This window comes from Rattus norvegicus, chromosome 11 (assembly GCF_021556685.1).
Source record: "Rattus norvegicus strain SHRSP/BbbUtx chromosome 11, alternate assembly SHRSP_T2T, whole genome shotgun sequence".
Classification (NCBI taxonomy): domain Eukaryota; kingdom Metazoa; phylum Chordata; class Mammalia; order Rodentia; family Muridae; genus Rattus; species Rattus norvegicus.
The window spans coordinates 62,240,835-62,267,976 of NC_141544.1; the positions used below are offsets into that span (position 1 = coordinate 62,240,835).

General features: G+C 38.9%; 1 protein-coding gene and 1 long non-coding RNA gene across 9 annotated transcripts in view; one reads left to right on the plus strand and one right to left on the minus strand.

The window, feature by feature from the left end:
* Window positions 1-7,884, plus strand: part of Alcam (activated leukocyte cell adhesion molecule) — a 201,793-nt gene extending 193,909 nt beyond the window's left edge. For 5 of the 8 annotated variants that reach the window (XM_087576959.1, XM_087576960.1, XM_087576961.1 and 2 more), the window contains one exon: window positions 3,329-3,440. In XM_087576959.1, the coding sequence (XP_087433085.1) occupies window positions 3,329-3,416 (88 nt within the window). In that variant the 3' untranslated portion in view covers window positions 3,417-3,440. Of the gene's footprint in view, window positions 1-3,328; window positions 3,441-5,319 lie in introns of those variants that run through there. The other 3 variants (NM_001431413.1, NM_001431414.1, NM_031753.3) reach the window with 1 other exon arrangement.
* An 8,905-nt stretch (window positions 7,885-16,789) lies between these two features.
* LOC148002584 (uncharacterized) lies at window positions 16,790-26,532 on the minus strand. The gene is made up of 3 exons (XR_015633744.1): window positions 26,295-26,532; window positions 18,177-18,319; window positions 16,790-18,083 (listed from the first exon to the last, which is right to left on the minus strand). It is a non-coding gene; the product is annotated as an uncharacterized LOC148002584 (long non-coding RNA).
* Window positions 26,533-27,142: the final 610 nt, after the last annotated feature.

The following is a 27,142-nucleotide window of genomic DNA, read 5'->3' on the forward strand; positions in this document are numbered from 1 at the left end:
TTATTGTTTCTTAGAATAATGAGCAGTATCCTTTTCAATTTCCTTCTCAGTTCCTCCTTCTAGAGCTGTACTTAGTTTGAATGGATGTTTGTGGTATCACTTTACTCTAGTCCAGTGGTTCTCACCCTGTGTGTCACGACACTTCTGAGGGTCAAATGACCTTTTCATAGGGGGCACATATCAGACACCCAGCACATCAGATACAGACTCAGAACAGTACCAAATTGCAGTTATGAGGTAGCCAGGAAAATAACTCTGTGGTTGGGAGGTCACCACGACATGAAGAACTGTACTAAAGAGGCACAGCATGAGGAAGTTTGAGATCCACTGCTGCAGTCTAAAACCGTGACGTCACCGGGGTTCACGTCTGCTGACAGGAAGGTTTTCAAATTTGACAGATTGGTTCTTCAGAATGATGTTAGTCTTCCACTTTCAGTTCTTTTGGATATGTACTCTTTTGTAGAGAGTTTCAAGCCTTCAATCTTCAGAATATTGAACAATTTAAAGATGTCTCGAGTTCTAGACCAGTGAAAGGCTTAGACAGATAGACAGACAGACAGACAGACAGACAGACAGACAGACAGAGGTAATGGTACTTCTGTAGAAACATCCAGGTTTTCCTTCAGCCTCCATATGCATGCACCTGCAAACACATACACACACACAACACACACACACACACACACAACACACACAATACGTGCGCGTGCACACAAGCATGTGCATGCACATCCACAAAACTTTGCCTGTTTCATTTTAGAATTTCTATTGAACTATTTTTATAGTTATATTCTTTTTTCAGGTATTTTTTTATCTCAGTGCTTGAGGTGTTAATAAGCTTATCAGATGAATCACCATGATTTTGCAGTTTCTAATTTGTAGCTCTTGGCTCAAGGTGTTTTTCAGTTTTAGAATTTCCTGGTTCCCATACATCTTTTTCTTTACAAGTTTGAAAACATTTTAATTCCTCCTTTATCAGGCACGACTGCCAATTTAATTACTTGAGTCTGTATTCACCCAGTTTTCACATAGTTACTATGACGTCTGTTCTACCTAATTTCAGTAATTTTCTATTAGTCGGTGTGCACTTTGGCGCTGTGCTGTTACACACTGATTTCTGTTTAGAGTCACATTCAAACTATTTATGAATTGGCTTAATACCTTTGAAGGTTCATCTTAAATGTCTTTAGGATAGGCACATCTGATGTCATAGGCAGACAAGGAATCAAGGAACGCCCCCTATGAATTGCCCGTATTCGTCTCTACATAGTTTCACCGTCTCCAGTAAGTCCCCTGACTTCATTCTGCCCCCACATTGGACTTTTCCCGAGATCTGTGTTTTGCTTGTGCCCTCATTTTTGAAACACAGTCCAGACAGTGCCTACTGGCAAGAAACCCATGTGATCAGAGAGGACAGCTCATTTGATTTTCTTCTCTTAGAAATCACAGACCTTTTTTATTCCTGTTTCCCACCCTCTCAGCGGAAAATTGAGGTGCTCATTTTTATGTTTTAATATTTTAAAATATCTGTGAGCAGAGAGGTAGCCTAGAACATATCATTTTTGCATGCTCACACACACCAATTATTCATCTAACTGTCCGTTCGGTTATTCTGAAAGAGATATTGAATTCTATTCTCTATCTATTCACCCCTGTAGTTCTATTAATTTTTACTTTATATTACTTTTTATTTTTACTTTTATTAGGTGCATAGCCTTTTAATTGGTATGTCTTCTTGATCTATCAAAATTTATTATTGCAGGTAAAATATAGCCTACCAATGTGCCTTATGAGTCTCTGATTGTCTGATATTAGCACAGCTATACTAACCACATTGTATTTTTATAAGTTTGTATTCTTCATTTTTTTATCTTCAGTCATTTAACTCTACGTTTAAAAAGCATCTCATTAGAGTAGAATGGAAATGGAATGGGGAAATGATATAATTAAATCATAATACCAAAATATAAAAGCAATAATTTTATAAGAGATGTGTTCTCTCAATTGTCATGATTTCTTGACTGTACAAAAACTACAGTTATTAAAATATATGATTAATATCTCATAGGATATTTGGGATACCCTGTCTGAATGACCACAGCAGCTCCTGAAATCATGAAGTATGATATCATTCTAGTTCTGTCGTTACAGTATAGGAGTTTTAACTTCCTCCACGTGCGACAGGAGTAAGATGTGACGATAATGTCAGGAAGATGAGAAGGTGGACATTGAAGCATAGTGTGTTGAATTGGTCAGTGCAGTAGAATAAATGGCTCTGTTCCCACCCATATTCCATCCATTATGTTATGTGTTGTGGATAAAATATAGGTAAGGCACTTGCTCTAGGCCAGGAATCTGGTCAGAAGCAGGCAAACTCCTATGGTCCTCAGGCAGATGCCGGGTTTTTTAAATTCACTCAACCTTACCAAGTTTCTTGGCATGATCCATTACCCCACAGACTTCTTTTACCTCAATGAGTCAGGTAACAGACTTAAAAGCTGACTTTCACTAAAAAGTCAAATACCAATGAATAGGTAGGATATGATCCTATTAATCTATAAATTGCATGAACAGCTAAATCTAACCTGTGGAAACTGAGTTAGGGCTCCTTGGGGAGGAAGGAGTAGCTGTTGGAATGTAAAGGTCTGTCACTGTTTGATTTCTTGAGTTCAGTACTATTTATATTTATATAGGTAATTTTTCAAAAGTCACCAAATTTTCCTCAGATAGGTGCATTGGCTTGGGTGGGTATTAGGTGTTCAGTATAGTACTTCTCCACAGATACACAGATGTACTCAAAGTCTGAGAAATCATGCAAACCCACCTCCCCACCTTCATATCTATAATTTATATTAGTCAGATTTGGGGGAGGCATGGAAAATTTTGAGATAAACAAGAAAAAAGGAAAAACTTAATTTGGCCCTCTAGTTAGAGTTTTCATCCATCATTGGCTTGGTTCATTGCGTTGGGCCTGTTGAAATTCATAGCAAGGCATGTTTATTGGGATAAGGAAGACACATCAAAAATTTTTTTACACCAAGAATAAAAATCTGATCAGAAATGATAACAAGTACTTCTCTGGTAGCATGAGGAAAATCAGCCCAACTTATGCCAGAGTGCAACAAAATTGTAAAATCTAAATTCAAGATTAGTTAATACTATTCAACTTAAAGACTTACTTACTTTTTTCTTTCCACTGTGTTGTTCTCAGCCAATCTTTACAGATCTGTAATTTCCCATCCTGACGCTTACTTTTCAGAAATATTTTCAAACTAGAACACTGTTTTGTTTTGAGTGACTGTGCGATATTTATTTCTTTCTCTTGTAGAACTGCATCAAAACATGTAAACAAGGACCTTGGTAATATGGAGGAGAATAAAAAGCTAGAAGAAAACAATCACAAAACAGAAGCCTAAGAGAGGAGTTGTTTAGATGTCCTGGTAAGTGGAATTGGGGGCTGTTTGTAGAAGTCACTCCTAGGAAGTGGGGAAGCCCTAGGGGATGAAACCCAAGCTTCACCTGCAGGTACTTCTTAATTGCAGCTCCCCAGTGGGCTCTAGGATCCATAACCACCTCTGCATAATTATTATCCACTGAATAATGGAACCCACTTTTGAGATTCTTAGCATCTCATTTACATTTTGTTTTTTAATGCCAAAACGTTAGCTGCGTACGAAGAGGCTTTATTTTCTAAGTTGGTATTTGGGTTCAGTAAGCACAAACTCTAAATTTATTTTTAAAATCCATTAGAATAAATTTTAATATATAAATACTTTAATCTAAGGATGTGGCATAATTGTGAGTATATTTATACGGCTATCTCCCAAGTCAATTTAATGAACAGACTGACAAGCTAGTGCACACACACACACACACACAGAGAGAGAGAGAGAGAGAGAGAGAGAGAGACAGAAAGACAGACAGACACACAGACACACACACAGACACACACAGAGACAGGCAGACCTACACACACACACACACACACACACACACACACACACACACAGAGACAGAGACAGAGATAGACACACAGAGAGACAGACACACAGACAGATACACACAGAGACAGACAGACTTACACACAGACACACACACAGAGACAGACAGACACACTCACACAGAGAGACAGACAGCCCCACCCCCCCCACACACACACACAGACAGAGAGACAGACACACTCACACAGAGAGACAGACAGACCCACACTCACACAAACACAAACACACAGAGAGAGACAGACAGACACACACACACACACACACACAGGCTGTCTTCTTGAGGGTGCATGTATAGTATGTTGGTGTATGTATGCATACAATTACCTACATATTCACATATGTGTGCATAATATATGTGTGAGTGCTATGACAGTTGCTTATATTCACATTTATTAACTTATCAGTATGATTTTTAAGACTGCCCCACAAAGTTGTATGACTCAATGGTGTCACCAAATACAATTCCTCCATTCTTCTGTGTGCCCCTTGACACCAACAAAGCCACCCGTGGGATTAATTAGCCTGTGTTCGTGGAAGTAACTGCTACTACTAACAACATGTAAAAAGCCCAACTTCTGTGAACTTTAGGTTTAATATACATTAACCACAAGTTACAATCTGAATGAATCATTTGAGTTAATTTCATACCAAAGATGGTGGGCATGGGAAACAATTGTCTTCGGAATGCTGTACCTAGGAGAAAAATCTCGGATAATTGAAGTAAGGTCAATGCGTAAAGTCTGACAGCTGGGCAAAAAGATTGAGGAATCAGAATGGATTTCATTCCCCTGTTCTGCTCAGTGAGACCCAAATGCCTAGTAGCAATTTCACCCTTTCCTCTCCACTTCTCTACCCTCTTTTCCTCAATTCCATGTAAGCAAGCTATTGATTCTCAACTCTGCTTTCCTCAAAATTGGATTAAGTTCCATCTCACTGTAAAACTGAAGACAAGTCCCCAAATTGGACAGTGATTTATAGGGATAGATGAATTTTAAATTTGAACTGAAATGTTGTCATGAAACATCTTTATTCCCCTAACTTTATATGAATTAGCCATGTCTTACAGAACGAGGGAGGGGGCAAAGGAGGAAGAATGGAGAGAGGACAGAAGAAATGAAGGAGTCATGAATTCCAAAACTATTTCATAAAATGAATAGGGCTGTGTTTATAGGTGGACCCAGGACATGAGGTTTCTTTAAACAGTCCCCTCTATGATGTAATTATTGTCACTTTTAGTACAAAGGATCTGTTGTTTATGGAAGAAAAGTGATTGTTATGGTAACTTACTTATTTCCTTTTATGTTTTTCATCATTGCAGAGAAAAAAACATATAAAGAAATTGAAGCATGAACGTGGATTGTATTTAAGACATATACAAAGACAATGACAGCAATTCATGGTTCAAGTATTAAGATGTTCATCCTACTAAGCTGTCCTGGGATCTTAGAGAATTATCTCAAGTAAAACAATGAAATAAAGTTATAAAATTACAACAAGATTTGGCAGCCATGATAATAGGTCATATGTTGTATTTCGTTTGATTTTTTTTTTCTGTAAATGTCTGCACTGAGGATTTCTTTCAGTTTGCCTTTTATGTAAATTTTTTACGTAGCTATTTTTATACACTGTAAGCTTTGTTCTGGGAGTGGCTGTTAATTGGATGTACAATGTAATGTTTATTTCAATTGTTTATATGGATAGTCTGAGCAGGTGCGGTTCTGATTCTGATTGCTATCAGTAATGCCCCAAACTTTCTTGTGAGGATCTGAAACCCAAAGGTGGCAGTTATGAGATTGGGACATGGATCTTGCCCAATCAGAAGCTGTTTTTTTTTTAAAAAAAAAAACCTGGAGAGTCAGGAGCACCATAAGATATGATGGTCTCTATGTGCCAACGGGTTCCCCGAAGCGGGTCACAAACACATACGGCAACACCACATGTGAATGATACTTTTAAACTGACAATTTCGTCTTCTCTGAAAAAAGACATACACAGAGTTTGTATAACACTTTACTTAACGACACTTGCTAGAAAATTACATTCTGTTTTTAAAAAAAATAAGGAAAATGTAAAGAAGAATATCTAATATGTCAGAGAAAGTTGGAAACAAATCACAGCTCGCATCCCCATAGTCGCAGATCACGATGTAAATCACTGTAATTAAAATTGGTGTTAAATCCTTTGGGTTATCCACTGCCTTAAAATGACACTTATTTCCTTAAAAAAAAAAGAAAAGAAAAGAAGAGATATCAGTCAGAATTGCAGATTTTTAACAGTGGTCATTATTAAAGCTGTGTTATTTTCCACAGAATATAGAATATATATTTTTTTCGTGTGTGTTTTTGTTAACTACGCTACAGATATTGAATGCACCTTGAGATAATTTAGTGTTTTTAACTGGTACATAATTTATCAAGCAGTACATGAAAGTGTAATAATAAAATGTCTATGTATCTTTAGTTACATTCAGATTTGTAACTTTATAAATATGTTTTCTGCCTGAGGTACTTTTTAAGGAGGTAGTGTTGTACATGAGACCTTTTTGAAGTAGATTGGATAAGGGCCAGTAGCGACTTGCGACTAGACTTTAAACTTTGCTCTTTCAGGCGGAAGCTTCAGTTCTGGGACCACACTGCACCGCAATTTTGTCCCAGATTTATGTGTATAACTTTAACTGAGAAAAGAAAAAAATATGCCTATTAGATTTCCAGGTATAGAACTGTGTTCTTTGAGAGGGAAAGGAAATACGGTGTTTCCTTTTAGACTCAAACAATAAAACTATTTTGAAGGCGATGAGAAACTAATCAAAGATTAATCTCTGCTCGAGGTTGGGGATAACGTCTTGCCACTTCTGCATACTGAGAGATGTGTCATTGTACATTTGTAACCATATGATATCTGAGCAGTAGTGTCTCAGTTTAATAAAAGCTTCCTATAGTACATTGGTATGGATTAAACAGATAAAATATTCTATTAGACTCCATGCTATATAAAATATGGGGGGGGGGGAGAAAACGTTATTTTGCCTCTAAACTTTGATTTATTGAAGTTTTATTAGGCAAGAAAAAAATTGAATCTTGATCAATATTTAAACCAAAGGGAAAAGGGAAAACCAAAACCAAACCAAAGTTCTTTGTTTTACATGGTTACGCCATTCAGTATATCTCTGTAAATAATATGATTTCTTTTTGTTTTCTCTTTAGAATTTTGTTAAAGAAATTCTAAAAGTTTTAAACACCTGCTTTCCACAATAAGCCATGAACACTACAGTGAGCAGTGAGATTAGTTCCCTGTTAATTCTTTTTGTTTGGTTGGTCTTTTTTTTCCTTCCTTCCTTCCTCCCTTCCTTCCTTCCTTCCTTTCTTTCTTTCTTCATTTTTTTTTTTGGTGTGGGAGATCAAAGGTTTAAAGTCTTACTCCTAAGATGTGTTTGCAGAAAGAAGGAACGGGGCATCAGGAGAGCAGGGAAAATGTTTATTTCTAGTCGGGTAAGGTGTCCACTTGCAATGGTAACTGAGTCCACAAACAGCTGTTAGAACCTAGACAGCAGCATGACTGGCTCAGAGCTCTGGACCACCAGCAGATGTTTACAAGAGAGGACAAGATTGATTGCTACTACTGCATTAGCGTCTGCGAAAGGAGGAAGCTCACTCGCTCGAGAGCACCTCCGTGTACCGCGTCACACTGGAAGGAAGCTAATTCTCAGTCTTCAACTTGTGGAGTTTCTTTTCTCCAGTGGCACTCGTTGGCAACTAGATACAGGTTTCTAACTGGTTCACAGTTCACCCCCTATATGTAATTATAGGAATTGTATGTGGCAATGGATTAACATACCCCTTTATGCCTAAAAAAAATAAAAAAATAAAAAATATGTCTTCACATATCCCTCATAGCTGTCTGCCTCTTGACTGCAACAGGATGTTCATGTACAAGAAGTGATTTTCTTTAATAAAAGGTGGAAATGTTGTTGTGATTGTCCATCGCTCTGAAAACGGATTATAAAAGAATAAAACTAGCGGGACTTCTTCCTGGAGGGAGTTCCCTTGAGTTTTTACCCAGGAGTTTCTGAAGGTGCCTGCCTTCACTCTTAGAGTTACGGCACCAGATTACTATCCCTAGCTTTTGATTAAGGGCATATTTTCCTTTCTTTTTTTTTCTAAACTTCTGTTTAGATCACCATTTGAAATCATCTATGCATGGTTTTTTCACAGAAATGTGCTGTCTTTCCAATAAAAGAAGCTACCTATATTCATCAGAGGTGACAATGAATGCTTTGGGGACAGTCAACTGGCCATGGCACAAGCACCTAATCCAAGCATTTGGGAGGCTAAGGCAGGTGTTTGAGGAGGTCCATGCTAGTCTGTGCTACGCCATGACCTCCGAGCCAGCATGGACTACAGAGTAAAGCCGTATTGCCAAAAGTTAAAAAACAAAACAAAAAAAACAAAACAAAACAAAACAAAAAACAAAGTCTGGAGCAGCTTCTTTGAGGCCATTCACTCATCCCCTCACCAGTCACGGATATCACACATCTCACTTCCCAGCTGGAAGCTCAGGGATGAGGTCTTGGCCCCCAGCAGCACATTTCTGCAAAATGGATTCCTGATGCTTTGACCCAGGCTACTACTGGTAAATCTCAAAGTTTCTGGAAACACACTCCTTCAAGTTAATGAAATGGAAAGATCATGATTGACATATCAGTTGATAGATCCTAAGAGATTATTTTAAGATGGCTCCATAATTGTCAGTATCATGTAATCCTTCACATCTGTAAGTGAAATGCACTTGGATGCTTTGTCTCTCTTTTACATTTTAGCGTAGTGATATCTCTCCCTTCCCTTTTTTCCTATATATCCCTCCACATTCTCCTTCAAACTCATGGCCTCTTCTTTTTTCACTAGTCATTATTGCATGCACATGTGACTATGCATTTGCATATATACTGTTAAATATAACTGGCTCAGTTTGTATAGCATCGCCAGTATGTGTGTTTACAGGGCCAATCATTCAACGTGCTCAATCCTGGAGAAGACTGCCTCTTCAGCTCCCCATTCAACAGTGCATTTTAAACATGCACATTACATCCTATTTAAGTAGCTCTAAGACAGACATGAAGTACGTGTATTATTTCATTATTTATTGGCTTTTTTTCTCATTATCATATTAGACATGATCCTCTCCTAAGCCCACAGATGGGGGCAAAATGAATAAGTTTGGGTTGGGGGCAGCATTGACACACTACTTATGGCCAAGATTCCAAAAGGCAGGCTGGACCCATCCTACACTTACTACCTCTTTTATGGAAGTATACATCTCTCGGTACTTCTGAAGACTCCCAAAAGAACAGACTAACATTCAATACCCAATGCTTCCTCTATTAAATATCAGATGCTCATTAAAATTAAGTTAATAAAAAAAACCATGCCATTTTCTTCAGAAAACATAGCTACTTATGAAAAAGTTAGTCCCAAGTTGTAAGTCCCAAGTCTAAGAATCTGATACCAATGGCGTTACTTTTGAAGTGGGTGCAGTGTACTTGGCATTATGCACATCCTGCATTTACAAAAGAATGCAGTTCAGTTAAGAGTAGGATGGCTGTCTTATGTGACCTCCTTTATAAAAACTCTTCCTAAAAATGCACTTTATTAGGGAAACATGAAGGCAGAAACCTGGAGCTCATTTTCCTTTGCTTCTCTGTCTTCACCAATTCATCATCCTCATTCAAATCCAATTCATTTCCCCCCAAATTGCCTTCCTCATTTTTCCTTATAAATGCCTTTTACATGCAAAAATATTCCTTAGAAAACAAATGGACGGGCATAGAACTTCAAAAGTGCAACCCGTGCTCAGGTTACTTGTCTTGTCTCCTTTTATTAGCTCTCTCTTCGGAACGTTTTCCTCTGCAACAGAAGAAAGGAGAATGAGAGAAAATGGCTTCAGTTATGGATATGCACGAACATGTATGTGAACACAGAGAGAGAGAGAGAGAGAGAGAGAGAGAGAGAGAGAGAAGGAGAGAGAGAGAAGAAGGAGGAGGAGGGGGAACATTTTAGTACTATTGTATGGATGAGGAAACACAATTTGATTATCAAAAAAAAGGATTTGTATTTAAATGATCACAACATAGGAAGCAGAAAAGGCATGGAATAAACATACTTCTTTTTTTTTAAATAAATAAACTTATTTATTTATTTATCTTATGTATATGAGTACTCTGTAGGTGTCTTGAGACACCAGAAGAGGGCATTGGATTCCATTACAGATGGTTGCGAGCCATCATATGGTTGCTAGGAATTGAACTCAGGACCTCTGGGAGAGCAGTCAGTGCTCTTAACTGCTGAGCCATCTCTTTGGCCTCTCATAATCCTTTCATGGTTGACATTCCACAATAGTCCAAGGCTACTTGAAGGCCAGCAGTTGCAATGAAATATACACAAGTAAACATAAGTGTGTAAGCTCTAAACGATCGGTAAATATTGAGGACTCAACATCATCAAGATCTCACTACAAGGTGTTACAATCTGGAAAAGTCTTATATTCTAAACAGCACGTGTTATGGTATCCTGAAGGCAAAATAGCTGATAAAAATATGCTTTTGGTGATTTTTTTTCCCTCTTGCTCTAATAGTCTGTCCACTGTTAGCTTTAAAATAGTCTTTTATGGGAAAAAGGCATCATTTATTGATTCTGATTTCAAGGGAAATGGCTATTATTTTGCACTTTTTGGATTCACTTACAGTAATAATCTCCCTCCCATTTTTCTTGATCTAGGGGCCCTTGTTTTCATATTTAATCGTTATATACACACCATTTACATAATAATGGGCTTTTCTTCACATTTATAACAGCTTCAGGCAAACAACAAATTCATCTTCCCACATGTTGCTGGCTGGTGAATTTTTTTTCGAAAAATGTAACTTAAAGGTTTCCCACAGTGGCTTTGCTACTATTCCATTCATTTGGGTTTGATTTTTTTTTCCAGAGCTAAGGACCAAACCCAGGGCCTTGTGCTTGCTAGTCAAGCGCTCTACTACTGAGCTAAATCCCTAACCTCTGATTTTTCTTGAATAAATTGCCTGTATAATCAAATACATATTCCACAATTGTCACCACCACAGTATTATATTCTTGTTGTCTTACTGACAACAATAATAATTATTATTGGTACACAAAGAATTTGACTGGTTAATAAATGTCTTGTTTTGTGAGGTTTCTGAAACACAGAAGATGTGATGTTTCTATTAATACCTTCAGCGTGCTTGTCCAGTTGTCTCCTGACACCCAGATAGAGAGTAGTTTATGTGGCTTCAGTCCAATTGCATCAGATCATGACTATTAGAAGGGGGCTATGGATATGTGGGTGTGTTGAGGCAGAATATCTGCTTTTCAATTCATAGAGCCCCACTCTTCAACAAAGAACTACAGGGACTGAGGAATGCTGACATCAGAAGAAATAGTCTTCCCCAGAGATGAGCCCTTTAATAGATTATCCAATACCAATTGGCCAGCTTTAAAATTATATACATGTCAGTAACAGTTAGTAAGCTGAGCAGGTTGAATTTATTTGTGTGTGTGTGTGTGTGTGTGTGTGTGTGTGTGTGTGTGTCTGTCTGTCTATCTATCTATCTGTCTGTGTCTGTGTCTGTGTCTGTGTCTGGGTCTGGGTCTGGGTCTGGGTCACAGAAAAAGAGGCCATGATTTCTGGGAGCTATATGAGATTCATGGGAGGGGTTGGTAGGAAGAAAGGGAAGGGATAAACAACATCAACATAATTGCCTTTTAACTTTAATTCTTTTACTCTTTAAAACAAAATTTTATAAATTTTTGTGATGCACCCCAATCCCCAATTCATTTAGGGATGGACCAACTCAGAGTCCTGGATGTGATGGGAAGTTGCTGAGTTGATCAGCCCACTTCTGTACTCACACCACCAGGTCGAGTTCTCCAATACTGCTCCAGGTTGCACATCCAGTGTCACAACCACTAAGGGGTGGGAGTCTTGACTTTGCCACTAGGGACAGCTTTACTGTGCTGCCCAGGTGGGTTGCAGGACCCATTTTCCTGAGTGCTACAGCCAGTGAAAGGCAGAGCCAGCTCTTCTGCTCTCATGGCCTTAGGGACAGCTCACATGCCTATCCTACTTGGCGAGAGGTATTAGAGGGTATCTTTCCCTTGCCCACACCACCCTATGGTATATGAGGCATGGGGCCAGCTCTCCCAAGTCCTTGGAGATGACTTCCCAGCTTCCCTGCTCTTAGGGTTACCTCTACCATGCTGCCCAAAATAGGAATAAGGTCAGCATTCCAGATTGTGGTGGCCAGTGAGGGACAGGGACAGCTGAATACAATGCCTGAGGCAGCAGTCCAAGCCAGGTATATCTGCACTGCCTTTAATGGTAACACAGGCCTTGGTATATCAACCTAGACCTCAACTGACATAAGATCATAGACATGACCCTCACAGCAGCATGGCCCTCAGATACCCACTTGGTCTCTAGTGGCAGCCCAGACCACAGACATCTGCTTGACCCTTGGTGGTAATTTAGGCCACAAACATCTACACAGACCCCAGCTGCAGCAAGACCAAGGTCCAAGACAAGGCTCTTGATGGCAGCCCAGACCAGTACTTCACCCCTCCTCATATCTACCTTTAGCTCACCACCACTGAGTCTCCAGTTCCGCCTTTCTCCAAAAGTTAAAAACCCCTCTGCTTCTCTTTCTCTCCCATCTCTCTGACTTGTACTTCGCCATACATTCATCCATTATGGTGGTTCCTGCAGCTGTTGTTTCACTGTTTTTTTTTTATGTCTGCCTTCCTACTTGGGTTGGTATGGCCAGTGTGGGTGCTTGGGTGTCTGTTTTCCAGCTGCCATCTTAACTTTAAAGTTTTAGTTAAAAGATTTCTAACTTTCTATCCAGTGGGGAAATCATATTGGTACAAATGAAATGAAATACTTTGTTTTGTACGTTATCAATGAAAGACCAGAATGGAGCAACTGATGTTTAGAGAGATGGGAACTCAGGTTATGGTTTGAGTCTCACAATTAACCAGGGATTTTAGCTGTAAATCCTGTGATTTTATAACCACAATTAGTTGAACATTTGATAAATGCTGGCCTTCATGGATGAAGCACAAAATCCCATCAGCAGCCCCAGCCTACACAGTCTTTGATGTTTGTCCCTGGTTCACAATAGCTTTTACAAAGAAGCTACCACAGTATTGCTCTTTCTCATCTGTACCACTCTGTGCAGAATTCAAAAGACTCCTTTCCAATTTCAATATTTTTGCAGAAAGTTCTACTCTGGGTTTGTATGCTCCATGTTGTGTACTAGATGTCCAAATTCTTCACTCTACACTGTCCATAATCTTTTTCTTTGACTCTCTCGTTCATGCTCAGAAGGACTTGAGCCTGTGTTCCTAACCTTGACCAGAGTGATTTGCCTCAGCCACTAAAATCATGTGTGGTTTGCTAAGTGTCTAAGTGTCCACCAAGTCTCTCCTCTTGCTGCTTTGTGCTTCAGTCGCTACATGAGAAAGGCCAGCTGAGTCCTCAGGGGTGGGAGAGGCACAGCAAAGGTCTATACCAGGTTAGGTACACCATGAGAGTTGCACAAAAGACCATCTGAGCCCAATGCAGATAACCTGGCTCACAGATGGCCTACAGATGTGTGTGGTACGTTAATAATTAATTAGTGTTCTAGGTCACTGAGATCTGAGTCTATTGTTGCTCAGTAATAGCTAACTCGAATCTACCTTCAGGGTCAACTGAGTTCCTGGTTTGCTTATTAGATCAGGAAACTACCAGAACTATATTTTTTACAAAGTTGACGTATATTTTAATTAACTCTACATGGATGAGTCATTTTGTACTTTGAAAATGTTCCCCTCTTTTCTGAACATTCTGGAACAAGGACTTACTACCCTTACCTTCAGTAGACTCTTATTATCCTTTTGAATTAACATTTAAAATCAGTTTTAGTCCTACTGGTTAACTATCTAGAGATCTGTCTACATATACAAGTCTGTGATAGTAGGGTTTGTGACTTGCCTTTGTCCTTTCCCATTGTTCCAAAGTTCATCACTCAAGATAGTTTTGTATAATTGCTCTTTTTATCTGCCTACATAATTGCATGCCAATACCTTTCCTCAAATTAGAAATTATATTCAGCACAGATATTCTGCTGACACCACACTCCTCACTAAATGTCAGTGTCTCGAAAAATATTCTCAGCTCAAAAGGCCTAATTAGGTTTTCTGTAATTCATGCCACTGGTCACTAGGACAATCACACAAGTCAGCAAGCACTCGGGTCCCCAACCACTAAATCCAAATGTGAAGCAAAAAGATCATGCAAGAAAATTCCTAATTTTCTCCTTGCTTTCATTGACCTTTTCCTTAGGTTTGCACACATCAGGTACCTCTCTCCAGTCCTATAAAGTGTGCAGTGGTAAGGTCCAAGAAAGGGGTGAAAATAAATTAGGATAGCACTGTTGGAAAGGCAAACAGCTGTAAAGGATCTATAAAACATGCCCAGTCATGGGTAAACGCTCACCAAAATTTCCCCAAAATACTCAAATGCTCTGCCTATTATACCATATCCTAGATATCATAATGGTGATGATGATGTGAGGGAAAAGAGGGTGATCGGCCCACGCAGGGATCAGGGAACTGTGCTGAAGAGGAGGCGATGATTCTCAGAGTCAGTGGGGATAGAAGACATGAAGGAGAGGATATCAGACACAAAAGGACTGATGCACACGTGTACTCACAGAGACTGTGACAGCATGCACAGGTCCTGCACAGGGCCAAGCCAGATGGGGCCTGAGCACTGAGAGACTGAAGTGGACAAGATATTCCACACATAACCAAGAAGCTATCTCCAATTGATACCTGCTTGCCAAGGGAAAGTTAGTTTTCTCCAACAGAGTCTCACTTAAGGGTAGCCCCATGCCTAGAAGAAGACAGCACACAATATACTGTAAGGCACCTTTGGAGGTTTTGGTCCATATGCTTTCTCTGGGCATGTTTTACTTTAGGAGGCTTTTGCTGGTACACTACAGTTACAGTTTGATGTTTCTGTGGGAGTTTTAGCTCTGTTTTTATTTTTTACTTACTTGGATTTGGGGGAGTGTATGAATATTTCTTGTGCATTTTTTCTTTTTAAAAATTCCGGTTTGTTTTCTTTTCTTTCAGAGAGAGAAAAAAGGCATCGGATGGGTGGGGAGTAGGTTCTCAGAGGACTTGCGAAAGAGGAACTATGATCAGAATATAAGCATGAAAAATAGTTTCAATAAAAAAAACACAAGAAATTATTGAAAAAGAAGCAGGTTCTCTGCTGACAGCTGAGCAAGACACTGATCTGTGGGTACAGTAGAGTGGCCTTGGGAATCGTTTTATGGCTATGTTTCTTTCTCATTGAGAATGTTAATCACATTTCCAGGTAGGTTGCAACCCCAGTAGTAGATATCCAATGTAAAACAAATTCAGTGGTATTTTGGTGTATGTTTCGTTTCAAATTGTTTTCTTACACATTTTTTGTCTTATTGGTCTTTTGCATATATAATTTGGACTCTCTCTCTCTTTCTCTCTCCCCCCCCCCGTGTGTGTGTGTGTGTGTGTGTGTGTGTGTGTGTGTGTGTGTGTGTAGAGTGGAGTGTGGGGGTAGTGTTGATTGGTTTGCTTGTTTTTGTTTTGTTTTGTTCTTTGCTTGTTTGTTCTGTTATTGAAAGCAAGAGAGAAAGAAAGGATACGGAGTTGGCTGGGTAGGAAAGTGGGAAGGGTGTGTGGGGAGATGGGGAGGGGTAAAACATGACCAGAATATGTTTTATGAAAAATTTCAATAAAAAAAAGAATGCATGTGCACACATGGAAGAGAACGTGGCTCTAGAGTTCACTATGAAACACACATTAGGTTACCATGAAAAAGAGATGCCTACTTCTAGCAAAAGTAGGTTCCACAGTGGGAGGCAGTGTCAGTAAACTGCTGATTTGATGGTAGTAACTACTCCAGTGGATTAATTCTTGTGCTAATGTAAGCCTAGCTCTTCAAAGTTATTCCTGGGAATGATTTCAATAGATGGACAATCTTGATTTTATCTAAAGTCATGTCTGAGCTGTTGTCCGGTAAAGTCAAAGTTTGTTGACAAAGTTTGTTGTGGGCAAAGATCTCACAACATGGTCTTCATCATAGGTATCCAGCGCCTAGCTCAGCTTTTCTCTCTGCTGCAATTAACAATCATGTGGTAATACAAGGTTCAAAGCAGCTAATATTCATGGAGGAACACAGTATGAAATCTTGTTCTGGTTCTTTCAGTTGATTTGCTAACTTCCTTTGGATTCTATTCTAAGTAACTCTATCACCTTGTGTTCTAAGTTCTGGAAAAATGTGATTAATTGAATGAAGCAGCTTTAACCTTCCAGGGCAGGAACCTTGAAGGCATCAGTAAATAGGAATCTCCCTAGCTTTCTTCTCTTTTCCTTCTGCACTTCCCAGGTTCCCTTCATAGAAGACTGAAGCTTCAGACACAAAGGAAGGGGGAAATGGTATAGAGAGAACATAGCCAAGCTCCCTATCTGTGCCAGAGACCTAGACCAGAACAGACAAAGCACAACCTTCCCTTATATTGAAAGCGATGCTGCTGACTAGCACCCAACCTGGGACTCTTCCCGAAGCGAGCGAAGGTTTCAGAATTTCATGAGACTGTAAAGTTTGTGCTATCCGGGAGAGATTCATATGTATGTGGCCAACTGGGGTTTCCACACAGAGCAGGAATACAAAATAAGCCCGACTTCTGCTTAAGGGTCTTTATTTGAAATAAAAGTCCAGATATAGACAGTATCAAGTAAACAATTGTTATTTTTATCACATTATTATATTTTCAGATAGCCTTAAAAAAGGAAAAGTGGACAACTGAGATATGACATCCATAAGAGACAGCAAACTAAAAAAAAAAAAAAAAGTCATTGTTAATCTTTTTCTGGCTTTCTTTTTATTTTTCTACAGACATAACCAGCTTGTCAATGACGTAATCGTCCAATGAACCTTGTAACTGATGAGATCATCTTCATATTGTGGATGTTACAAAATCTAGCTTGTAAGGGACTCCATCCTCTATCGTGACTTGATACGTAACTTAGTAAACAACCTTATAAAATCCGGGTGCTTACTGCTGCCGATAGTAGATTTAAAGGATTTGTTGTCTCAGTCAATTTGAGTCAATGCCTGGTTTGATTAGAAAAGACATTACAATGCAATTCAACCTTTATTGGATCTCCTTTAAAATTAAAAAAAAAAAAACACGCAGAAAAAATCGCCTTCCTTCAACATCTCTTTAATTCCAGACAGTGTATAATTAACATGCAAGGACAATCATTCCAAATGCAAATATTAATACCAATGACACATCCCTCCCCTAGAAGCTAGCAACTTTAATCCCTTATTATTAATTTGATTAATGCAAACTACTGTATGTGACAGTGGAGGGAAAGAGGCAAACCAAAGTGAGCTCACCGATTCATTTAAATTTAAATTGCGGAGGAATGACAAACTCTTTACCATGTGAGATCAAGCAAAGGAAAAAATATTCTTGTACAAAATAACAAATTTTTCTCCATAGAAGAATACAGGGAAACACTGTATTCAAAAATGCATTTTTGTTCTCCGAGGGTTTAAGAGAGGAAAAGCAAAATCTCTAACACACTTGACTGCCAGTCAAGGTGGCTTAGTTGGCCAAAAAGACACATCTTAAGATGAAAGGTCATTTGGGCTACAGACAACACCCTAGAGACATATAAAAAACATAATTATAAATTTCATTTATCCTTCACTTTCTATGTAAATTATCTTTCCATATTTCTCTGTCATCATATTTTTTAAAAGATCTACTGATTTATTTTATGTATATGAGTACACTGTTGCTGTCTTCACAAACACCAAAAGAGGACATTGGGTCCCGTTACAGATGACTGTGAGCTACCATGTGGTTGCTGGGAGTTGAACTCAAGGCCTCTGTCTTCACCACTGGGCCATTTCTCCAACCCCTCTGTCAACATCTTAAGCAGACATAGCATTTTTCTTTTTCACCTTGAAGAATACAAAATAGCTTATAAACAATGGTTTCCACTGTAATTTGTTTTTTTTTTTCTTTAAAGATTTATTTATTATATATAAGCTTACATTGCAGCTGTCTTCAGGCACACCAGAAGAGGGCACTGGATCCCATTACAGATGGTTGTGAGCCAGCACGTGGTTGCTGAGATTTGAAGTCAGGATCTCTGGAAGAGCAGTCAGTGCTCTTAACCACTGAGCCATCTCTCCAGCTGTAGTTTGGTTTTTAAAAGTAGCATACATACACATAAGCTAATTAGGTACTGTATGAACACAGGAATTTCAACTCAAACATGAACTTTCTGGATAATATGTTAGTAGTTAAAACAATGTTGCATATTTTAACATGGTCAGCCTGTTTATGTTAAACTGTTCATCTAAAATGTCTTCCACTTCACAGTAATCATTTATATAATTTTAAATCTTCTTTCTTTAAAATCTAATACCATAAGAATATAATCCTCATCTAATTATTTTTTGAATTAATTTGTTATTTTATGCACATCTGTGTTTTGCCTGCATGCTTGTACATGCACCAGATGAGTACCTGTTATCCAAAGAGGTCAGACAGGGCATCAGATCGTACTAGATGGCTGTAAAAAGCGCTTGTGATCAAACCCAGGTCCTCTGCAAGTGCAACAAATGCCCTAACTGCTGATCCAACTCTTCAGCCTGTGGTCATCGTTTTATTTTGTAAAGATCTCTAAACACTAATATTGGGTTTATAACAGATACTTCTAGAACATAAGCAGGAGAAGAGGAGAGGAAATAGGAAAGGTAGTAAAGCATGGTGCATTGCTGCCGCGTGGTTCCCATTGGAGAGTGTCAGCCATGCAATCTACTAACAATTCTATTTCTACCAGCCTCTGATAGTTAGCCAATTTTTCCAGCAACAATATTTCAGCAATCTTAAAGCAATCATTTTCATGCTTCCATCTCATCATCTTTGTAATTGAGACAGTAGTTCTGGTCAATGACCTCTCTCTTTGATGACAGCCACCATGAAAATGCTATCATTTTATATGAAAATATCAAAAGTTCCAGCATTGAAACTTGCAAAATGCAATCTGAGTATGTTGCACGTGAAATCGAGGATGCTATTGCCTTGTGCAAGCTGTATGGAGCTCACGGGTGAAATACCTCTATTTCGTTGTAGAATTGACTGAGGAACCTAGGACTAATGGACTTCAAATATAGTGAGACCTTTGATAAGGCAAGGTACAACGTGCAAAGAAACTCAGACTTTGATGGCTTTGCATTGAAAAACAAGGTAGGAAATTCATAGTTTGGATTATAAAAAGTTCATGAATTTTTAGGCACCTTACTCTGCAACTCTGATTTATTTTAAGGAAGATATTAGTATCATATGTCTAAAGATGCATACCTATCCATTTAAAAATGGTATATACTTATAGGGCTGCTTGGAAGACAAGGGCATAAAGATTGCTTATATCTGGAGTTCAGAGCTAATCTGGGAAACAAAGAAAAAGTCTCACATTTTGAAAATGGGTTTCTAAATAATACTAGTGGAGTTCTTTCACTAGATAGGAAACATAGTTTATAAATTGATTGACAGCTTTTACTTTCTGGTATGTGAAATAATTGTGAGTCCTACAGTCATTGAAATTTAAATCATTCTAGTCTGGAGAACAAGCCAAGGACAAATCACAATGAATGAACAACCAGAGAACTAGAAATAATACTCTTGTTGGTGAATTTGCTACTCTGAAGTAGAGAACTCATTGACATTGGACTGTGGAAATTCTGGGTGCTCCCAGGAAGTTCTTACACTTTCCTGGTGCCTTGCGTTCTTCACTTCTGAAATGACATAAGTAATCCTGAACACAGGCTTCTTGTAGATACGAGAGAGAACCAGAAACTTACCGCCCGATCTCTGAAAACTATTTATGAACAGTAATTATTTTTTTTTGCAACCGTTTGCTATTCCACAGCTTTTGGTAATATATCGCAGGGTATCCAGTATGTAGTGTAGGTGGGCTGCTACAGAAATGACTTTCCTTCTCTGTAACTGTGCCTCTATCCCTTCCAATGTATCCCTGCACATCTCTCCTCAGGTCAAACTCTAAAGTTCAACCCAGAACTATAGATTCAGCTCATTTCTCTCCCTGTTCTCTCCGTGGTCTCTGTAAAGTTGTGGGTAGATTTTGATGCTTGAAGGATTTGGGTGTGATTACATAAACGAATGTGCATTATGCCTTAGAGGAGGTTGTCTATCTACTGCTTTTGAACCCTATCAGAGGCTTGCAATACCTAATTGTCTTGTTCAGTTAGATATGGGGTTCAAAGTGCTGGCAAATTTATCCTTTTATTAAGGTGTTTCTCACCAGTGTTTTCACTGTTAGATTAGCAACTATTGGTCATCATTGACCAGATGCAGTCATAATTTAGAAATTGAATATTGATGATTTTCTTATTTTTGCTCTACATATTAGAGGAGGTTCTTCAAAATATAAAAGGCACACATACAACATACACACACAACACACACATACAGCGCACACACACACACACAAACAAAACATACACACACACAGACACACACACACACACCCTACTTAATTATCCTTGATAGATTATTTCTCCACTACAGGTGAAATGAGCCAATTCAAGCCAGGGGTTGGAGAGAAACAGAAAAAGGATGATCAGGCAGAGAAAAAAAAGAGAGGAAGAGAGATAGAGAGACCAGAATGTCTGAATTATGTAGAGAAGAGGCTCTGGAGGAAAGGCAGCCCAGCCCCTGGACTGGGAACTTCAGGGTTAGGGTAAGGGTATGCCAGGTAGGGACTGAGAGATGCTGGGAGAGCCCAGAAGACAGGACTGCTTTGGTATGTAAAATATGCACCTTTGGTGAAACGATCTCAAACATGAATTTCTACAGAAGAGACCCTGAGGATGTTAGCCTCTTCTTGTATCCCTTTAGGCAGTAATGAAATTGCATCTCTTGAGCTCCAAACAATGACCAAGGAATAACTTTTCTATGTGACTCACAGGAACTAATGGTATTTTTATGTTTTGTGTATTTAACTCTGATGCAGTTGTTTGTTTTGAATCTCTAGCTATGCTAATTTCAGTCAATATAATGGAGTACTTTCCACATATCTTTTGTTTTCTTGTGCTTTGTAACCAGTATTCTACAAGAACCATTAATTCCTGTGATGATACTGTGTCTATATTCGGTTTATGTTTTCATTTACTGACCTACACCTTGCTGAAATCAGCTGGTTCACCACTATCATGGGATTTTTTTCATTGAAAAATCTTATTTAGAAACCATATGGGTTTTCATTGCTACTGGAACATTTGTGTGGACAAAGAGTCAAAGAAAAGGATGAGTATAAGTTCCCATTTCAGATCTCAACTTGTTGCTTAACTTAGTTAAACAGAGTATTGCCAAGTAATGCAATATTTACTTTTGCTATTTGAATGTATAGGACATATTTCTTAGTTTAGTTTTAATCCTTTAACTTTTCTTATGCTAATTTCAGTCAATATAATGATAATTTTAACTTTGGGTATTGGATACTTTCTTAACTTTTTTGTTGTTTTTTGGTTTTGTTTTGGTTTTGGTTTGGTTTGGTTTTGGTTTTGGTTAGTCAGTTCGTTTACTTTGTGTTTCTAAGATTTTTGACAGAGATACAATGTAGATACTGAGATGTCTCATTGTCTCATTTTCAACAGAGTATCACAGGAAGTGGCTGCATCTTTGAGAGTCAGGGCTGAGATTCTGATGTAATGGGGTTTGCCCTTATTGGATTGTTGAACCCTAAGTTCACTCTCTCCCTTTCTCCCTCTGTCTGTTGGCATTCCTTCTAGGCTCCTCCCAACAGTTACTTGGCAACAGTCCGGTAACCCTGGCTTGCTATAAAAGTGGTTGTTTGAGGTACAGAAAGATAGAAATAATCCCATGTGTGCTATCAGACCACCATGGCCTAAAACTGGTCTTCAATAACAATAAGGGAAGAATGCCCACATACACGTGGAAATTGAACAATGCTCTACTCAATGATAACCTGGTCAAGGAAGAAATAAAGAAAGAAATTAAAGACTTTTTAGAATTTAATGAAAATGAAGGTACAACATACCCAAACTTATGGGACACAATGAAAGCTGTGCTAAGAGGAAAACTCATAGCGCTGAGTGCCTGCAGAAAGAAACAGGAAAGAGCATATGTCAGCAGCTTGACAGCACACCTAAAAGCTCTAGAACAAAAAGAAGCAAATACACCCAGGAGGAGTAGAAGGCAGGAAATAATCAAACTCAGAGCTGAAATTAACCAAGTAGAAACAAAAAGGACCATAGAAAGAATCAACAGAACCAAAAGTTGGTTCTTTGAGAAAATCAACAAGATAGATAAACCCTTAGCCAGACTAACGAGAGGACACAGAGAGTGTGTCCAAATTAACAAAATCAGAAATGAAAAGGGAGACATAACTACAGATTCAGAGGAAATTCAAAAAATCATCAGAACTTACTATAAAAGCCTATATTTAAGAAAGCTTGAAAATCTACAGGAAATGGACAATTTCCTAGACAGATACCAGGTACCGAAGTTAAATCAGGAACAGATAAACCAGTTAAACAACCCCATAACTCCTAAGGAAATAGAAGCAGTCATTAAAGGTCTCCCAACCAAAAAGAGCCCAGGTCCAGACGGGTTTAGTGCAGAATTCTATCAAACCTTCATAGAAGACCTCATACCAGTATTATACAAACTATTCCACAAAATTGAAACAGATGGAGCACTACCGAATTCCTTCTATGAAGCCACAATTACTCCTATACCTAAACCACACAAAGACCCAACAAAGAAAGAGAACTTCAGACCAATTTCCCTTATGAATATCGACGCAAAAATACTCAATAAAATTCTGGCAAACCGAATCCAAGAGCACATCAAAACAATCATCCACCATGATCAAGTAGGCTTCATTCCAGGCATGCAGGGATGGTTTAATATACGGAAAACCATCAACGTGATCCATTATATAAACCAACTGAAAGAACAAAACCACATGATCATTTCATTAGATACTGAGAAAGCATTTGACAAAATTCAACACCCCTTCATGATAAAAGTCCTGGAAAGAATAGGAATTCAAGGCCCATACCTAAACATAGTAAAAGCCATATACAGCAAACCAGTTGCTAACATTAAACTAAATGGAGAGAAACTTGAAGCAATCCCACTAAAATCAGGGACTAGACAAGGCTGCCCACTCTCTCCCTACTTATTCAATATAGTTCTTGAAGTTCTAGCCAGGGCAATCAGATAACAAAAGGAGGTCAAGGGGATACAGATCAGAAAAGAAGAAGTCAAAATATCACTATTTGCAGATGATATGATAGTGTATTTAAGTGATCCCAAAAGTTCCACCAGAGAACTCCTAAAGCTGATAAACAACTTCAGCAAAGTGGCTGGGTATAAAATTAACTCAAATAAATCAGTTGCCTTCCTCTATACAAAAGAGAAACAAGCCGAGAAAGTAATTAGGGAAACGACACCCTTCATAATAGACCCAAATAATATAAAGTACCTCGGTGTGACTTTAACCAAGCAAGTAAAAGATCTATACAATAAGAACTTCAAGACACTGAGGAAAGAAATTGAAGAAGACCTCAGAAGATGGAAAGATCTCCCATGCTCATGGATTGGCAGGATTAATATAGTAAAAATGGCCATTTTACCAAAAGCAATCTACAGATTCAATGCAATCCCCATCAAAATACCAATCCAATTCTTCAAAGAGTTAGACAGAACAATTTGCAAATTCATCTGGAATAACAAAAACCCAGGATAGCTAAAGCTATCCTCAACAATAAAAGGACTTCAGGGGGAATCACTATCCCTGAACTCAACCAGCATTACAGAGCAATAGTGATAAAAACTGCATGGTATTGGTACAGAGACAGACAGATAGACCAATGGAATAGAATTGAAGACCCAGAAATGAGCCCACACACCTATGGTCACTTGATTTTTGACAAAAGAGCCAAAACCATCCAATGGAAAAAAGATAGCATTTTCAGCAAATGGTGCTGGTTCAACTGGAGGTCAACATGCAGAAGAATGCAGATCGATCCATGCTTATCACCCTGTACAAAGCTTAAGTCCAAGTGGATCAAGGACCTCCACATCAAACCAGACACACTCAAACTAATAGAAGAAAAACTAGGGAAGCATCTGGAACACATGGGCACTGGAAAAAATTTCCTGAACAAAACACCAATGGCTTATGCTCTAAGATCAAGAATTGACAAATGTGATCTCATAAAACTGCAAAGCTTCTGTAAGGCAAAGGACACTGTGGTTAGGACAAAACGGGAACCAAGAGATTGGGAAAAGATCTTTACCAATCCTACAACAAATAGAGGCCTTATATCCAAAATATACAAAGAACTCAAGAAGTTAGACCGCAGGGAGACAAATAACCCTATTAAAAAATGGGGTTCAGAGCTAAACAAAGAATTCACAGCTGAGGAATGCCGAATGGCTGAGAAACACCTAAAGAAATGTTCAACATCTTTAGTCATAAGGGAAATGCAAATCAAAACAACCCTGAGATTTCACCTCACACCAGTGAGAATGGCTAAGATCAAAAACTCAGGTGACAGCAGATGCTGGAGAGGACGTGGAGAAAGAGGAACACTCCTCCATTGTTGGTGGGGTTGCAGACTGATACAACCATTCTGGAAATCAGTCTGGAGGTTCCTCAGAAAATTGCACATTAAACTGCCTGAGGATCCAGCTATACCTCTCTTGGGCATATACCCAAAAGATGCCCCAACATATAAAAAAGACACGTGCTCCACTATGTTTATTGCAGCCTTATTTATAATAGCCAGAAGCTGGAAAGAACCCAGATGCCCTTCAACAGAGGAATGGATACAGAAAATGTGGTACATCTACACAATGGAATATTACTCAGCTATCAAAAACAATGACTTTATGAAATTCATAGGCAAATGGTTGGAACTGGAAAACATCATCCTGAGTGAGGTAACCCAATCACAGAAAGACAAACATGTTATGCACTCATTGATAAGTGGCTATTAGCCCAAATGCTTGAATTACCCTAGATGCCTAGAACAAATGAAACTCAAGACAGATGATCAAAATGTGAATGCTTCACTCCTTTAAAAGGGGAACAAGAATACCCTTGGCAGGGAATAGAGAGGCAAAGATTAAAACATTGACTGAAGGAATACCTTCAGAGCCTGCCCCACATGTGGCCCATACATGTACAGCCACCCAAATAGACAAGATGGATGAAGCAAAGAAGTACAGGCTGACAGGAGCCGGATGTAGATCGCTCCTGAGAGACACATCCAGAATACAGCAAATACAGAGGCGAATGCCAGCAGCAAACCACTGAACTGAGAATAGGACCCCTGTTGAAGGAATCAGAGAAAGAACTGGAAGAGCTTGAAGGGGCTTGAGACCCCATATGTACAACAATACCAAGCAACTAGAGCTTCCAGGGACTAAGCCACTACCTAAAGACTATACATGGACTGACCTTGGACTCTGACCTCATAGGTAGCAATGAATATCCTAGTAAGAGCACCAGTGGAAGGGGAACCCCTGGGTCCTGCTAAGACTGAACCCCCAGTGACCTAGACTCTTGGGGGGAGGGCGGCAATGGGGGGAGGGTTGGGAGGGGAACACCCATAAAGAAGGGGAGGTGGGAGGGGGATGTTTGCCCGGAAACCGTGAAAGGGAATAACACTCGAAATGTATATAAGAAATACTCAAGTTAATAAAAAAAAAAGTGGTTGTTTGGCCCCTCCTAGCTCTCTCTGCCCCTTCACTGGCTCTTTTCTCTCCCAGACCCCTTTCTACCTTTCTCCCCTTACCCCCCTCCCCACGTGTTCCTGGCCTTTTAGCTGGTACCTCAGGCACCCCTCGCACCTCATCACCTCACCCTACTTCGCTCTACAAAACACAGCCTTGTCTTTTTTTTTTTTTTAATAAAGCACAACACTCTCCTTCTCCCTTTATCTCTTCCCTGTCTCCCTGATTCAAAAGCTCATGGAGTGCACTTTTTGTTTGCTATGTGATACCACCATGACGTGCTGCCTCACTAGCAACAGAACCAACGAATAGTACTGGAGCTTCCAAAGTAATAAGGCAAAATAAAGCTTGTGTTTATACGGTGCTTAACTCACCGTTTCTGTCACAGCAATCAGCAGCAGGTGCCCCACACAGAGAGAAAATATGAAAGGCTCAAGATCTTCTTACAGTTGTGGGAACTAATAGGTCTAAAATCTGTAGAGAAGGCCAGCAGGCTAGCAGTTCGGGAAGAATCCAGTGTCTGTGGGATAGACGTTTTGTTTTAATCTTCAGGAGGCACTGATTCTTATGAAGAAAAACACCTTACCACACTGGCCACACTATGAGAAGTGCGGCTCACTACTTTCTCGTGGCTATGTATTTAGATGTAATTGCATCCAAACACCAAGGAGTGACCACACAATGGAGCCCACACCCTAGCGACATTATTATATTAACCATCACACTTAACAGAGGTCTTTTCCCTTACAACTACCTTTTGACATTGGCCATTTCAAATCACGTTTGCAGAAACAACTCAAATATTTGTTGGGTTTAATTGGCACTTGTTAAACAGCATTAGCCAGCTTTACAGAGTACTCTGAGAACTCCTAAAACCTCGGTGTTCTTCTGGAAATGCAATCGGAATAATAATGATTTGTTTAATACTGATAATTTATTAACTGACGTCTGAAGTTTATACATAATCACACTTTGCTTTTTTTTAAAATCATCATAGAACTGAAGGAAACAAGCACATATTCATAGAAATCTTAACAAGTATCTGTCATGATCGAACATCTTTTAAACTCTCAAATCAAATATATATATATATATATATATATATATATATATATGTTACCTCATCTAGAGTATGTATGAATACTTCAAAATTTGAGAGAAAATCCTCACAAAATGCCCCTATGTGTGAATTTTGTTCTCATGGAGCAATGCTAAATCACTG